Source organism: Sceloporus occidentalis, unplaced genomic scaffold, assembly GCF_023333645.1.
Source record: "Sceloporus occidentalis isolate IW3139 unplaced genomic scaffold, rSceOcc1.0.p SCAF_76, whole genome shotgun sequence".
NCBI lineage: Eukaryota > Metazoa > Chordata > Lepidosauria > Squamata > Phrynosomatidae > Sceloporus > Sceloporus occidentalis.
In genome coordinates, this window is record NW_028317056.1 from 930,009 (window position 1) to 942,966 (window position 12,958).

A 12,958-nucleotide genomic window follows, 5' to 3' on the forward strand; every position below is an offset into this window, starting at 1 on the left:
GGCGAACGCTGATTGGCTGTTGCTGCAGCGGGGGCGCTGGGGCCGTGCAAGAGTGCGCTTACCTGCGGATGAGGTAGGGAGCCTTCGTATTGGTTGACCCGCTCTGAAACGTCACACGGAGCCCACCGTCTCCTCGCGCTGCCTTCAGTAAGAAATGAGGAACCCAAACAGACAACCGCTGAGTCATACCAGACACATGCGCAGGGCCCCTCCTCTAATCTCCATGGCAACACAAGAACGCAAGCAAACCAACCTATGAATTTTATTGGTTACTGACAACTAGGGGCGGGTGGTAGTATATTAAAAATAAATCATGCAGCATTTTTTATGCAAAAGTTTTATTGACACTGTTTGCCACTCCTCCCTGTTTTTAAGCGCTCAGAATGTTTGCTGGGTTTGAGGTAATCACAGGGTTCTATAGCCCTAAAAACCCCTCTAATGTATAGAAACAGCAGTAAATGGCTTTATAAATTAAACAGGGTAAATAAACCCCATTATTCTTCTTCTAAATGCCCCACTTACTTACACGAATAGCACACAATTAAACAATCTGCCCATTCATCCCGAGACTGAGGTAAAAAAACTGAGAATCTGCACAATTACCCTGAGACTGGGGTAAAAACCCTGAGAACTTAAGCATTCACTCTGAGACTGAGGTAAAAAGCTGAGAATATGCCCATTTGCACTGAGACGCTGAGACTGCTGGAAAACCCCTGAGAATCTTCCCATTCACACTAAGACTGGGGTAAAAAAAAACTTGAGAAATTGCCCATTCTCCCCAAGACCCTGAGGCTGGTGTAAAAACCCTGAGAATTTGCCCCGAGACCCTAAGACTGAGCTAAAAAAAATGAGAATCTGCCAGTTTGCCCCAAGACCTTGAGACTGGGAGAAAAAACCCTGAGAATCTGCCCTTTTCCCTGGGACTGAGGTGGAAACCCTGGGAATTCACCCCAATACCCTGAGACTCGGCGGCAAACCGTAGCGGTTTCTGGGTAAGTCTGTATCTCATTCCCGTTACTTTCTGTTATTATTATAATTTGTGATTTCTGTTTATTCTCTATAATCTGCACTCGCTGGCTGAACCCACTTTTTTTTGTGAAAAAACTACTGAATTACAGTGAATGAGGAACTTAAAGGGTTAAACTTGAGGGGGAAAAAAATATGTTTTGTGACAAGACAAGTCCAACTGCATTTCTAAGCTACAAGGGCAGATATTTTCTCTTTAATGTTTCCTTGATGTTTCCGTAATGGCGACGGCGGATCGCAGCGACAAGCTGACCGACTCCGTCTGCCTGAGTTTATCCGCGGATCCGGGGACGCTGGTCTGTGGGGTCGCTACTGAGTTACTTCTGGAATCTTTGTGTGATATGGACTTGAAGATACACAATAATTCACCGGAACACGTCTTGGTGGAACCCACCACTTTGATGAAGAACAGGACATGTTCCATCCACAAGGAGGTCTTGAAATATTACTGCTATGAAGATGCTGTGTGTCTCTGTGTCTCCTGTGGACAGAATGGGAAGCATGAGGGACATCAGGTGGAACCTCTGGAGAAGGCATCTCAGAAGATGAAGGAGAAACTCAGAGCCGTTCTTCAGAAACTGACCTCTGATAGAAAAGAGATTGAGAGTCTTGAGGACCACAAAACTGAGATACAAGGAGAAGAAGACCGTATGACAGAGATGGTGACTGTCCTGTTTAACAATCTAAGGGAACAGCTAGACACGCAAGAGAAACGCGTCCTAAGCGAGATCTCCAGGCAGAAGGACATGACCCATGCACTACACATTATCATTACGGCACTGTGTATAAACTGTTCGAACACCAAATAAATGACACGGAGGCACATTGGATTTAGAATTGGCCACGGCATTTATTTACTAAATGCCGCGACATTGTTTATTACTCCAAATGTAACAGTATTAAAGAAATGTACACGTCTTAAAATTCTGAATTTAAAACTGAACCGACCATAACTTAATGGTCCTATTGACGACACCAGCCCCGCCAGATACCACCGGTCGTTGTAAAACTCAGGACACGATGGGTCGGGGCAATAAACACCTTGAATGTAGAAAACCTGTATGGGCATCACTCTAACATCTAACATCTAACACAACATGAATGTATGCCCATACCACAAACTAGATCAAGGTCTAAAAACCTCTGGATCACTCCGCCAGATCCCAACGCAATCCAATGCAGCCGTCCTCCGCTGAACTCCTAGACTCGGGGAGGGAGGGCGGGAATCTTCTCTCCTCTGTATATCAGTTTGAAATAATAAATATGGTTATTTTCACATAAATTTATACAGTATATTTTCCCTCCAAAATAAATCCCACCCAGGTGATACTGAGTCGCTGACCGATGTTTGACCCCAAATCCTCCCCCAGTTCCTTCCTGAGTGCATGGCTGGGTCATGTAACCCCTTCTGCCTATACGTCTCCAGGGGTCTCTAGAAGAACCGTCAGGTCTCAGATCAGATCCGGCAGCTGGAAATCCAGAAGAAGATGTTGTCCACGAAGATTCTCCACATTGAAGACATCTGCAGCAAGATGGATCCCTCTACTATCTTAGAGGGGTGGGAATGGAAAAAAGCCGGTAATGTTGCTCAGACGGGACACCATAAAGATAGAAGGAGAAGTAAAGGAGCCTGTACCTGGGGTTATTTAGATGAAGGTCACGTCACAGTGACCCTGCACCAAGTCTTGGCGGACATTATGACGCGAGTAAGGGTGGGACGCTGCGTGCCGGAGGCTTCGGGCATCTTACTGGATGAGAATACGGCGGGAGATTACGTGGTTCTCTCGCGCGACTCAAAAACAGCCTCCTGGTCACAAATTAACCAGAAACGCTTAGAAACCCCAGAGAGGTTTTGTTTTTACCAAGTTTTAAGCACCAGAGGATTTTCCTCAGGCCAGCATTACTGGGAAGTAGACACCAGTTCTTCGGGAAACTGGATGGTGGGCATGGCTTATCCCAGTATAGACAGGAAGGGACACCAGGCCTTCCTTGGCTTTTCCGACAAATCCTGGTGTCTGGGTTTACGTCATAAAGATTATTCGCTGATGCACAACTCCAAGGGAAAGCCACTAAACTCCGACTCCCCGCTGCAGAGATTGGGGGTATACCTGGATTACGAGGCCGGCCGGCTCTCCTTTTACCAGCTCAGTGACCTTATCAGACACTTATACACCTTCGGGGCCACGTTCTCCGAGCCGCTTCATGCCGCGTTCTTTGTGGAGCATGAAGGTTGGGTAAAAATCACGAGCTGAGGATACTAATCACTACGCAAATCGCATCTAGATGTCAATAATATACAATGAAGGGATTGGCTATAGAGACGGCATCATTAATTATATTACTATCAATTATATTATCATTATTATTTTATTATTATTAATGATTATATTTTTATCAATTATAGTATTAATTATATTATCTTTCATATTGATTAAAATTAAAAATTCAAAGCCAGCTGCTGAGGTGATGGAGGTAGCCTTTCCTGTTTTGCCGGGAGCTCCTGTCCCGTATAACCGGTCCATGGTTGCAGTGGTGGTGGTGGGAAGGGTAAAGGGAATGTATATGTTTTTTGTTTAAAATAAATAATTAGCTTCTTATAATTCACTAGTACATATTTATGTATCGTTCTGCTTCTGTTTTACAGCTACTGAGCTGAGTGTTTTATGTTGTACCCCAGCATGGGGTAGTTACTGAACAGGAGGGGGGAGGTGGTGGTAATATGTCTTATGATAGAAAATATTCAATGTGGGGACCAAAGAGGCAGCTGCGCCTTCATGTCTTGGCCATGATAGCCAACCAGACTACGCAGGGCCAACAGGGGCCAAATGTGTCAATTAGAATAGTGAATGAACTGCCGCTTGCTACTATATGTTATAATATGCCCTGGTTAAAGGGTTAAACCTAACAAAATGACCAGATGTTGCCCTAGGCAAAAAAGGCAAGGGCACCTTTCTCACCCCACGTGGGCTCTTAAACATTTAGGATATTACCCAGAGATGGACCAGGGTGAGGACCATGTCCCTGCCAGGGTGTGAAGGAGAGCCTGGGGCCCAGGGACCCAGCACATGGGGACCCAGGAGTCTACTAAATGGGAATTATTATAAGGTTGGATTTGGCACAAACACCAAAAATTGTTTGCTTTAAAACGCATCTTCCCCAATCACACCTATAAGAGGTACACATGATGTCATTGCTTTATTTCAGCAGGTGGCGGTACGTCCTAACAGAAACATATATGTAAATGCCGCCAGCCGTGTGCTGTGAGATGTAGCTACCCAAATACAATGTACGCTGGGCTTGTGAATACCCCACGTGTCTGGGACTGAGGTTTTTTGGGAGGACCGACCCACCACACAGATGACCGGGCCACTGGCTTAAAGGGAATCAGAGGGGCAACTGCCAGGTTCTCCTGCAAAGACAGGAAGACATGGGGCAGGGAGAGGTCATTTCCCTAAAGCAGACTCAGTATGGCTATAACCAGGGATCTTGTTTCCTTGGTGTACCAGGCCTGGCGAGCCTTTGTCTGTGACCTGACCCTACATTCACATTTTCTCTTCCAAGCCTTCTGAACGCTCCTACCTGGCACTGAAGTAATTACAGGGTCACGCGGGTTCGTGAAGGGCAGATGAGCAGGGATAGATGGAGGTGTGGGGTATCCTAGACGTCAGGTGGGGGCAGACCAGCAGGTAGTCCTCCCTGGAATGTCTTTTCTCCGAAGGGTCTTGGAACAGGCACCCCACGTGTTACAGAAAAGTATACCAGCGGCTGTCGGGTGCCAAAAAGGTAACCCCAGGGCCCTGAATTTACATGCAATTCTAAATTCTACCCCTTTGTCTTCTTTATTATTTTACAGTTTTGCCTCATTCATATCTTTTTGCAGGGAACGCTTAATTGTCATGTGACACACATATGCAGGTGCTGATAGGCCGTTACCATATAAAGTGAAAATACTTTTTTGACTCGCGTAGACTTAATGCTGTGTTCAGACAGAATTTTAAATTTTAATGATTTAAGGATAAAGGTAAAACATCCCAAGATCTGCAGAGATTAAGCTCATTAAATTCCTACAAACCCAGCTGCGCATGACCGTCAGCAAGCGATGCTAAGGCTACTTCTTGCACAAGATGGCGCCGTTCCTAAATAAATGTAAAAATATTCCCCACACCAAGAATTTCTTGTAAAGTTAATTACATCAAAGGCTCATATCGCAAATATAGTGACTTCTAAATCTGGCCAACAGGAAGTAGTGTGCCTTCCACTTCCTGTGTAACAAACGCTCTTGCTCAAGATGTGCTTTCATAAAATGCTTCCCCCAGACGATTAAAAATCTAAATTTCATTGTAGCGCAGGGGCAGTTTCCTTAAAGTGATGGAGGATTTGGGTTTCTCATTGGATGTGCAATCTGTAGGGGGGTCTCACACACCACCCTCCTGTCACATGGCTGTGGGGGCCGCTCTCCCTCTTTTGCTCAGACCTGGAACCTGAATGATAATTCACTGCCGGCCATTTCCTTCTGATAATATTCATCAAACCTCCTGCTCTGAGACTTCGTGAAGTGGTTCTTCCAGTCGCCGGAGATTCCTGGAGAGGGAGAGAGATACGGATCAGCGATCTGCTTTATACAGAACTACTTTAGAAATCAGTGGGTCCCATCTCTGACGCCCTGAGTCACCCCTTGTTGCCCCCATTCCTGGTGACTAAATCCAAAGCAGGAGTGTTGGCTGCTGTATGGAAGGTAGTATGGATTCCGGCAACGATGCAAACAGTCCTAATTTTCGCAGGACAGTCCCGGATAGATGCCCCACCGTTCCACTTTTGTGGGAGGTTGGCATCATGAATCGCTTGAGCTGCCCCAACCTACCCCCTTGATCTGTGAAAGCAATTTATTACAGCATCGGCTTCTATTGCAGGCCTCCTGTGGCTATTCGGGTGAGGGCCCCCCAACATTGAGGGATGTTCCAATATGGGCCCCTGAAATGTCGGGGGGGGGTATGATGATGTCACATACACCAATGGGAGACAGATGATCTCCTAACTCAAAACCAAAAAAAAAACACTTCTGCGGATGCCCCACCTGCCAAAAAAGTTTGAAAAGTGATCCTATCGCCATAGCAATGGAATGTTTTTTTTTTGTTTTCTTTTATACATAATCCCCCTAATCTCACAGGGAGGGCAATGTTTTGAAAGGTCACACGCGGTGAAATATTTTAATCCGTTGCCCACATGAGAGAACGCGGTGTGATCAGGTTATGCCGGATCCTTTCGCAGCAAAATTTGAAATCCGGGATCCAGTAACTAAACGCCATTGTGTTCCCGGGAGGGCGGTGGCCGGTTGGCGGTTCTCACCCCGGTGTGCCAGCCATGGCCGGACCTCGTGTAACAAGCTGATAAAAATTCAGGTGACTTGGCAGGATTGAAAGGAACGTAACTGTTCGGTGAAACGGTTGGGGCTGGTATGGTCAGGTGTACGGTGAAGGCATGAGTTGTATAGGGAAAGTAGGACAAAGAGCTTGCAATCATGAGCACCTAGAGATAACCTACCTTTTCTCATGAAGGGGGACACTGAGTGGTCCATCACGGTTGACGATAAAGTTGTGTAATTGGTCATGGGGTTCTGCTTCATGGCCTGGAAGGAGGTGTGCCTCACGATCTTCTCCAGAATATCCTCGGTTAGGTCCTTCCCCAGGAACTTCACCACCTTCTGGATCTCACGCTTTGGATCCTATATGGGGAAAGGGTTAAAGGTGGTCACCGGGCCGTGTCCACATATCTGTCCCCTTAAACCCTGCGCCCCCCATGTTCAGGTATGACATGTAGCCTGCGCCCCACACCTGTATCCAACACCCCTGTCCCTGGAATGTCCTAATGTTTGTACAAAGCCCCATATGCAAATTAACTTGTACTAAAATAATTTGCATACAAGGTAAGATTGTGATGCAAAGAGTGCAATCTTAAAGGATCGAAAAAATCTATAAAATATATTAAACATTTCCACAATGGATTGTAAGCTCTTCTGCAGACCAACAAGACCCACCTCAATCATGTCCTCGTAAAAAAGATACAGGATTCCATGCTGATTTCTCAGATCCCACCAGTCTCTCACGTGAGCCCCCCACGGCCCGTAAGCCACTGGAAAACAGAGACAGCGCCTTAACGATGCATGGAATCGCATGCTCTGATTGGAGGGTAATACGCTGCGGAGAATGCCTGGTAACATTGTATCTGTGTGGCCTCTCACCTGCCCCTCGTATGAACTTCTCTATATACCCCTCCCAGGGACCCGGCTCGGGGTGTAGTTTGTTCATCAGGTCAAAATGATAGTATGAGACCGCTACATCCTTAGGGTTCCTCGCTACATATATAACCTGCGGAGAGAAGGGTATCAGACCCAAAGTCAACGCCCCGCAGCTGTGTTCTCTGGGGTCTTCCTTCATAAGTTTAGAGGTTTTGAGCCCGGATTGGCCCCCAATGGATACACCATACCTTACAGTTCTTTTCCCAAAAGGATTTTGGGAGGAGGGAAACCGTCAGGTGGGTCTTGATCACCCGAGGAGAAGGTAGGGCTTCCAGCTGCTGGGTTCCTAAAAGAATAATGGTGCAAAGAAGCCACTACGTGTAACAGGTCATAAACGAGATGGAAAATGAGAATAAAAAAGGTGTAAGACTTGGCTCTCGAGCCACGAAGTCGCGTCCCATAGGGTAAATTTATTGCCTACTGCCTCACCTGGGGGTGCATATCCTGGAGCACAGAACTCCAGCATGGGCACCTTGTTGTGGATGGCATCTCTTTGGCTCTTTTCCGTGTCACCATCAGCCAGGATGACGTCAACGATCTCACTGATCCATGTGGTACCTGGGGATGACGTGGACGCCATGAGCCATGAATTCCATTACAGGGTCAGAGGCGAACCAGTGCTGATAGGTACCTGACTTGGGGTAGGTGGCAACGACGAGGTCATCTTCTCTGACTTGGAACTCATCGATACGTTCCCAGTTTGGAGAAAAAGCACAAACCATGGGGACCCCACGGACGGTAACCCAGTCTTTGCGTCTCCATTCGTCTAAACCTTCCATCCTGGTCAAATAGTGTTTGTTTTATTAGAGCCAATCACCCTGCACACCCCCCCGCCTCCCATAACTACCCCACATACCACCGCCCCTCCATCTCCCCCGCCTCCCATCACTACCCCACATACCACCGCCCCTCCATCTCCCCCGCCTCCCATCACTACCCCACATACCACCGCCCCTCCATCTCCCCCGCCTCCCATCACTACCCCACATACCACCGCCCCTCCATCTCCCCCGCCTCCCATCACTACCCCACATTCCATCTCCCCCCGCCTCCCATCACTACCCCACATTCCATCTCCCCCCGCCTCCCATCACTACCCCACATTCCATCTCCCCCCCGCCTCCCATCACTACCCCACATTCCATCTCCCCCCCGCCTCCCATCACTACCCCACATTCCATCTCCCCCCCGCCTCCCATCACTACCCCACATTCCACCGCCCCTCCATCTCCCCCGCCTCCCATCTCAAACCTCCCTGCTCCTCCATCCGACCCCGGCCACCCATATCTCCCTCAACCTTCATGCTCTCCCATCTCCTCCAGCCTTTCATCTTTTCCAACCTATTATCACCCCTCGCTGTACCCTGCTTTCCCAGCTTCCCTACTCCTCCAAATCCCCCCTGCTTCTGTATCGGCCCCCAGTCTCCCTGCCCCTCCACCCACCACCAGCCTCCCATATCTCCTCAGCCTCCCTCGTTCTCCAGCCTTATATCCCCACTCGGCTTCCATTCTCCATTAGATCCAACCGTTCCTACCCAGCTGGTCCTCCCCCTGGTAATGTCTCGTCCTCTCTCGTTTCTAACACCATTCTTTGCTTCACTACCCCATCTCTATCTCAGTTTGGTCCAAATACCCCCCCCATCCCTGCCTCGAACTTTCTGCAGAGTCCCCGGAGTGGACGCCCTGCAGCTGTGTCAGAATAACAAAACCAAACGATACTGATTTAAAGGCAGAAGCCCCCGCTGGGGATATCAGCGAGACGGGGGTCCGAGGGCTCTGTAACCCCCTCCGAGGGGATAAGAAACAAATAATGGAATAACGCCAGCCCCCTGCCCCATCTGTGCGCTAATCAGCATAGAGGGGGTTAAAGCTACGGGGTGGATGGAATCCAAGACAAAAACAGCTGGGGAGAAAAAAATAAATAAAAAAGCCCAAAACATTCATTGGCAGAAGCTCTACAACCCAAAGCAGGTAAAAAATATTGCCCCCCCCCCCCAGGGGCAGATATTAATTGGCTGAGCCACAGAATTCAAGCAAAAATGGACATTTCCTGTAAGTTCTTTTTCTTAGAATTAAATGGTTGGTTTCCTTGTTGAAATCTCCGGCACGCGGTTACATCTCAGAGACCGGTAAGATTGTGACCCCACGGTGCTGGATCAACCGGCTAAGCGGTGCAAGAGCCTTCGGGCGATTAACGGCGTGCACAGTGTCTTAACGTTTCTGAGAGGGTAGTACATAATTGGAACAGGCTCCCAGCAGAAGTAGTAGAGGGTAATACAGCGAGGGTTTTAAACCTGCATGGGATAGGCATACGGCTCCTGAACCTAAGACGACTGATTTAGGTTTGTGTCTTTACAGCAGGAGAAACGGGCGACTAGACGGGGGCCGGATGGGGCCACTGGTCTAGGGTTATAGATTCCTTTACATTTGCTCGGGGCCCGCGCCATATCTAACCCCCACAGCTGGATTAATAATTGGCTGAAGGTCCCGTCAGATTGTAGAGCGTCTCCTCTAGGAACAGCGCTCAGAGCTGGGGGCCTATAATAGCTTAAAACTCCGGTCCTCGGGGGCACGGACACTCCAGGATTTCCATATAATATGTACCGGCTGATTGGATACTAAAGAGGGAGTTGGCAGGAGAGCTTGCAATCTCATCTCCCTGACTCCACTGTGCCCCATGAACGGCCTTGCATAAAGCATATTTCAGTGAGAGGTCACCTCACTGCTTGCACTATACATTATGCAGGGTCGCCCCAGTGAATAAACTCCAATATTAACCAATTGCATGCCAGAGAGGTGGCACAGAGCCAAAGCTAACCTGCGCAGGGTACTCACCTACCCGGGTATCTGGGTGCCAAATGTGACGAGGTGAGGGGAAACTCTGCAATAGGTAGAGGGGAGGGAGAGGCTGGAGGGGAAGGTGTGGACAGGGAGGGCTGACAGACCAGAGGTTGGGGAGGAATTAGTGTATTTAGATAGGCAAATCCCTCCCCTGCACACAGACAAAAAAGGCAGAAAATCACTGATTAATCCTGATTATTATTTCTAAAATGCAGCTAATCCTGATGCCCCGGGGGGGGGGGGGGGCAGCTGTTACAGAGTTTAGGGAGGTTTCTGCCTCCTGCTTCATTTTATCATATTTCATCCCAGAAAGATAAACACAAAGCTTTATCCCCATAATAATTAATGAATAATAATAAATAACAACAAGATTAATAATCAATAATTAAAAATATTAAATAATCAATCATTAATAATAATGTCGGTTTGTAGCCTGTGTCTGGTTATGTGTTGAGGGGCACTTTATTTTATGGGGGTTTTAGGGTTAATTTCCCGTCATTGTACATCGCTGTGGAATATGATGACGCTTTATAAATCAGTTAATAATAATAATTTCTGGATGATTGACAATAACCAGTGATGGCTGTAACTGAGGGGGGCATTCAGAAGAAGAATAATGGGGTTTATTTACCCCGTTTAATTTATAAAGCCGTTTCCTGCTGTTTCTATACACATTATCGGGGCTTTTAGGGCTGTAGAACCCTGCGATCCCCTCATACCCAGCAAACATTCTGACCTCCTACAAAAGAGGGGCATCAGGGGAGGAGAGAGGGGCATCGGGGGAGGAGAGAGGGGCATCAGGGGTTTGGGTGAAGGACTGGTCAAAGTGAAGAGGGACACTTGGCAGATATATGTTCTGTGTATAATGTGTAAAACAAATATTACTTAACCCCTTAATCTGTTTTTATGTAAGCGTTATCCTCCGGCGCGGTTTTCGGGGGGTGAATGGATTTTCTTTCGGGTAAAATTTCATGATTAGCGCAGATTTAATCACATGACTGAGATAAAAATCCCGAGAGAGTTAGGCGGATCATAGCGTCTTCACTGCAACTAAACCTAGAACCTGATATACTGAGGGTAACGGGGCAGGTTCTCAGGGTAACGGGGCAGGTTCTCAGGGTAATGGGGCAGGTTCTCAGGGTAACGGGGCAGGTTCTCAGGGTAACGGGGCAGGTTCTCAGGGTAATGGGGCAGGTTCTCAGGGTAACGGGGCAGGTTCTCAGGGTAACGGGGCAGGTTCTCAGGGTAACGGGGCAGGTTCTCAGACCTCAGGGTGATTTGATGCAGGTGGGACACGTTCCAGAACTTTCGCTTTATAACCGTCTCTTTATAACAGACAGGAAAAAAAGTAATTCCGAGACCCAAATCTAACACTAGAGGGTCAGAGGATGAGATGGAATGGAAGCAAGGTTTACTTTACTGAGAGGTAACTTTACTTGACTGGTAGATAAATGGAGCAGCCTCCCAGCAGAGGTGGTAGAGGGTAATACAGTGAGGGTATTAAACATGCATGGGACAGACATACGGCTCCTGAATCTAAGACGAGACCAACGACTGATTAAGGTTTGAGTCTTTACAGCAGGAGAAACGGGCGACTAGACGGGGGCCGGATGGGGGCCGATCTGCCGGCAGGTTCAGGGTTTTGAATCTGCTCGCTATGAGGTTTAGTTATGCTGCATCGCGGTATATATTGTAGAATATTCCAGAAGTCCTGCTAAGTGACGCTTCCCCTTTAACAGTCCGCGGGAGAAAGTGCGGCGTCACCCTGCTGCCCCGCCCAGGTTCACCGAGTGTCAAAGCTCAGATGGTCTCACCTGATGTGGAACCGAACGCTCCACGTGACCCGATCACACGTGACCCGATCACACACGGCCAGAACTCTTCACCTACTTTTACAGGGTGGCTTCAGATTTTTGAGGCCCCAAGAAAAAGAAAAATACCTGGGGCCCCGTATTTAACACAAGTCATGCGAGAGAAACCGAGCCGTATTTTAGAAAAAAAAAACCAAATAATAATTGTGATGAATGTGTCACGCTTTTAGGGGTCTCTTTCATGCTCTCCGGGGGCCCCAAATTTTGTCCCAGTTTGGGGGGCCAGGGCGGGACTAAGCTGGCAAATTTGACATCCCATGACGTAGGGGACACGTCTTTGGTCCTCATGGTTTTCGTGACGTATAGCCTCCATTACCAGTCGTTAGGGGGTGAAAGAGGAATTGACAGGAAACGTCTATTACTAACATTTGATTAAAAATAATAATAAATAAAAATGCTGGGTACACGAGGTCCCCCCCCCGGCCCCCGTTTTTCATGTTTTCGGGATCGAGCGGACGGAGACGGCAAGAAATAACCGAAGGAAGATGCGTTTAATAATCCGATGACATCACACGGAAAGCATAGAACACGTTCAGGTACACGGCTTGGTCTTCGTTACGACTGTCACACAATCCAATGACAACGTCTCAGCTGATGGGGTAACAGGACTGGGGTGATGAGTGGGGGAGGGGACGGGATCAGTTTGCAAATCAAACAAAAGAAAAATATCGCTCTGTTTTCTTTTTTAACCCCAGTTGTAGTTTTTGCCCCAAAATATGTTTTCAGGCAGCTGCAGAAACTGACTCCTTATCATACTGCCTGCGGGGAACAACAGAATGGCTTAGTCTTAATCACCCAGCCAAACACTCTGTACACAGCACTGGGGGGTTATATTACTGTATACAGCGCTGGGGGGTTATATTACTGTATACAGTGCTGGGGGTTATATTACTGTATACAGTGCTGGGGGGTTATATTACTGTATA

General features: G+C 47.8%; 2 protein-coding genes across 2 annotated transcripts; one reads left to right on the plus strand and one right to left on the minus strand.

Moving 5' to 3' along the window:
- The first annotated feature begins 1,247 nt into the window (after positions 1–1,247).
- On the plus strand, positions 1,248–3,278 carry LOC149285671 (E3 ubiquitin-protein ligase TRIM39-like). Its single transcript, XM_089494782.1, has 2 exons — positions 1,248–1,802; positions 2,463–3,278. The coding sequence occupies exons 1-2, from the start codon at positions 1,248–1,250 to the stop codon at positions 3,276–3,278; spliced, it is 1,371 nt and encodes a 456-aa protein (XP_089350908.1).
- Positions 3,279–5,494: 2,216 nt separating this feature from the next.
- On the minus strand, positions 5,495–8,100 carry LOC149285672 (sulfotransferase 1B1-like). The gene is made up of 7 exons (XM_089494937.1): positions 7,953–8,100; positions 7,751–7,879; positions 7,510–7,607; positions 7,265–7,391; positions 7,061–7,155; positions 6,568–6,748; positions 5,495–5,607 (listed from the first exon to the last, which is right to left on the minus strand). Exons 1-7 carry the CDS (start codon positions 8,098–8,100, stop codon positions 5,495–5,497), a joined length of 891 nt encoding a protein of 296 aa, XP_089351063.1.
- Positions 8,101–12,958: the final 4,858 nt, after the last annotated feature.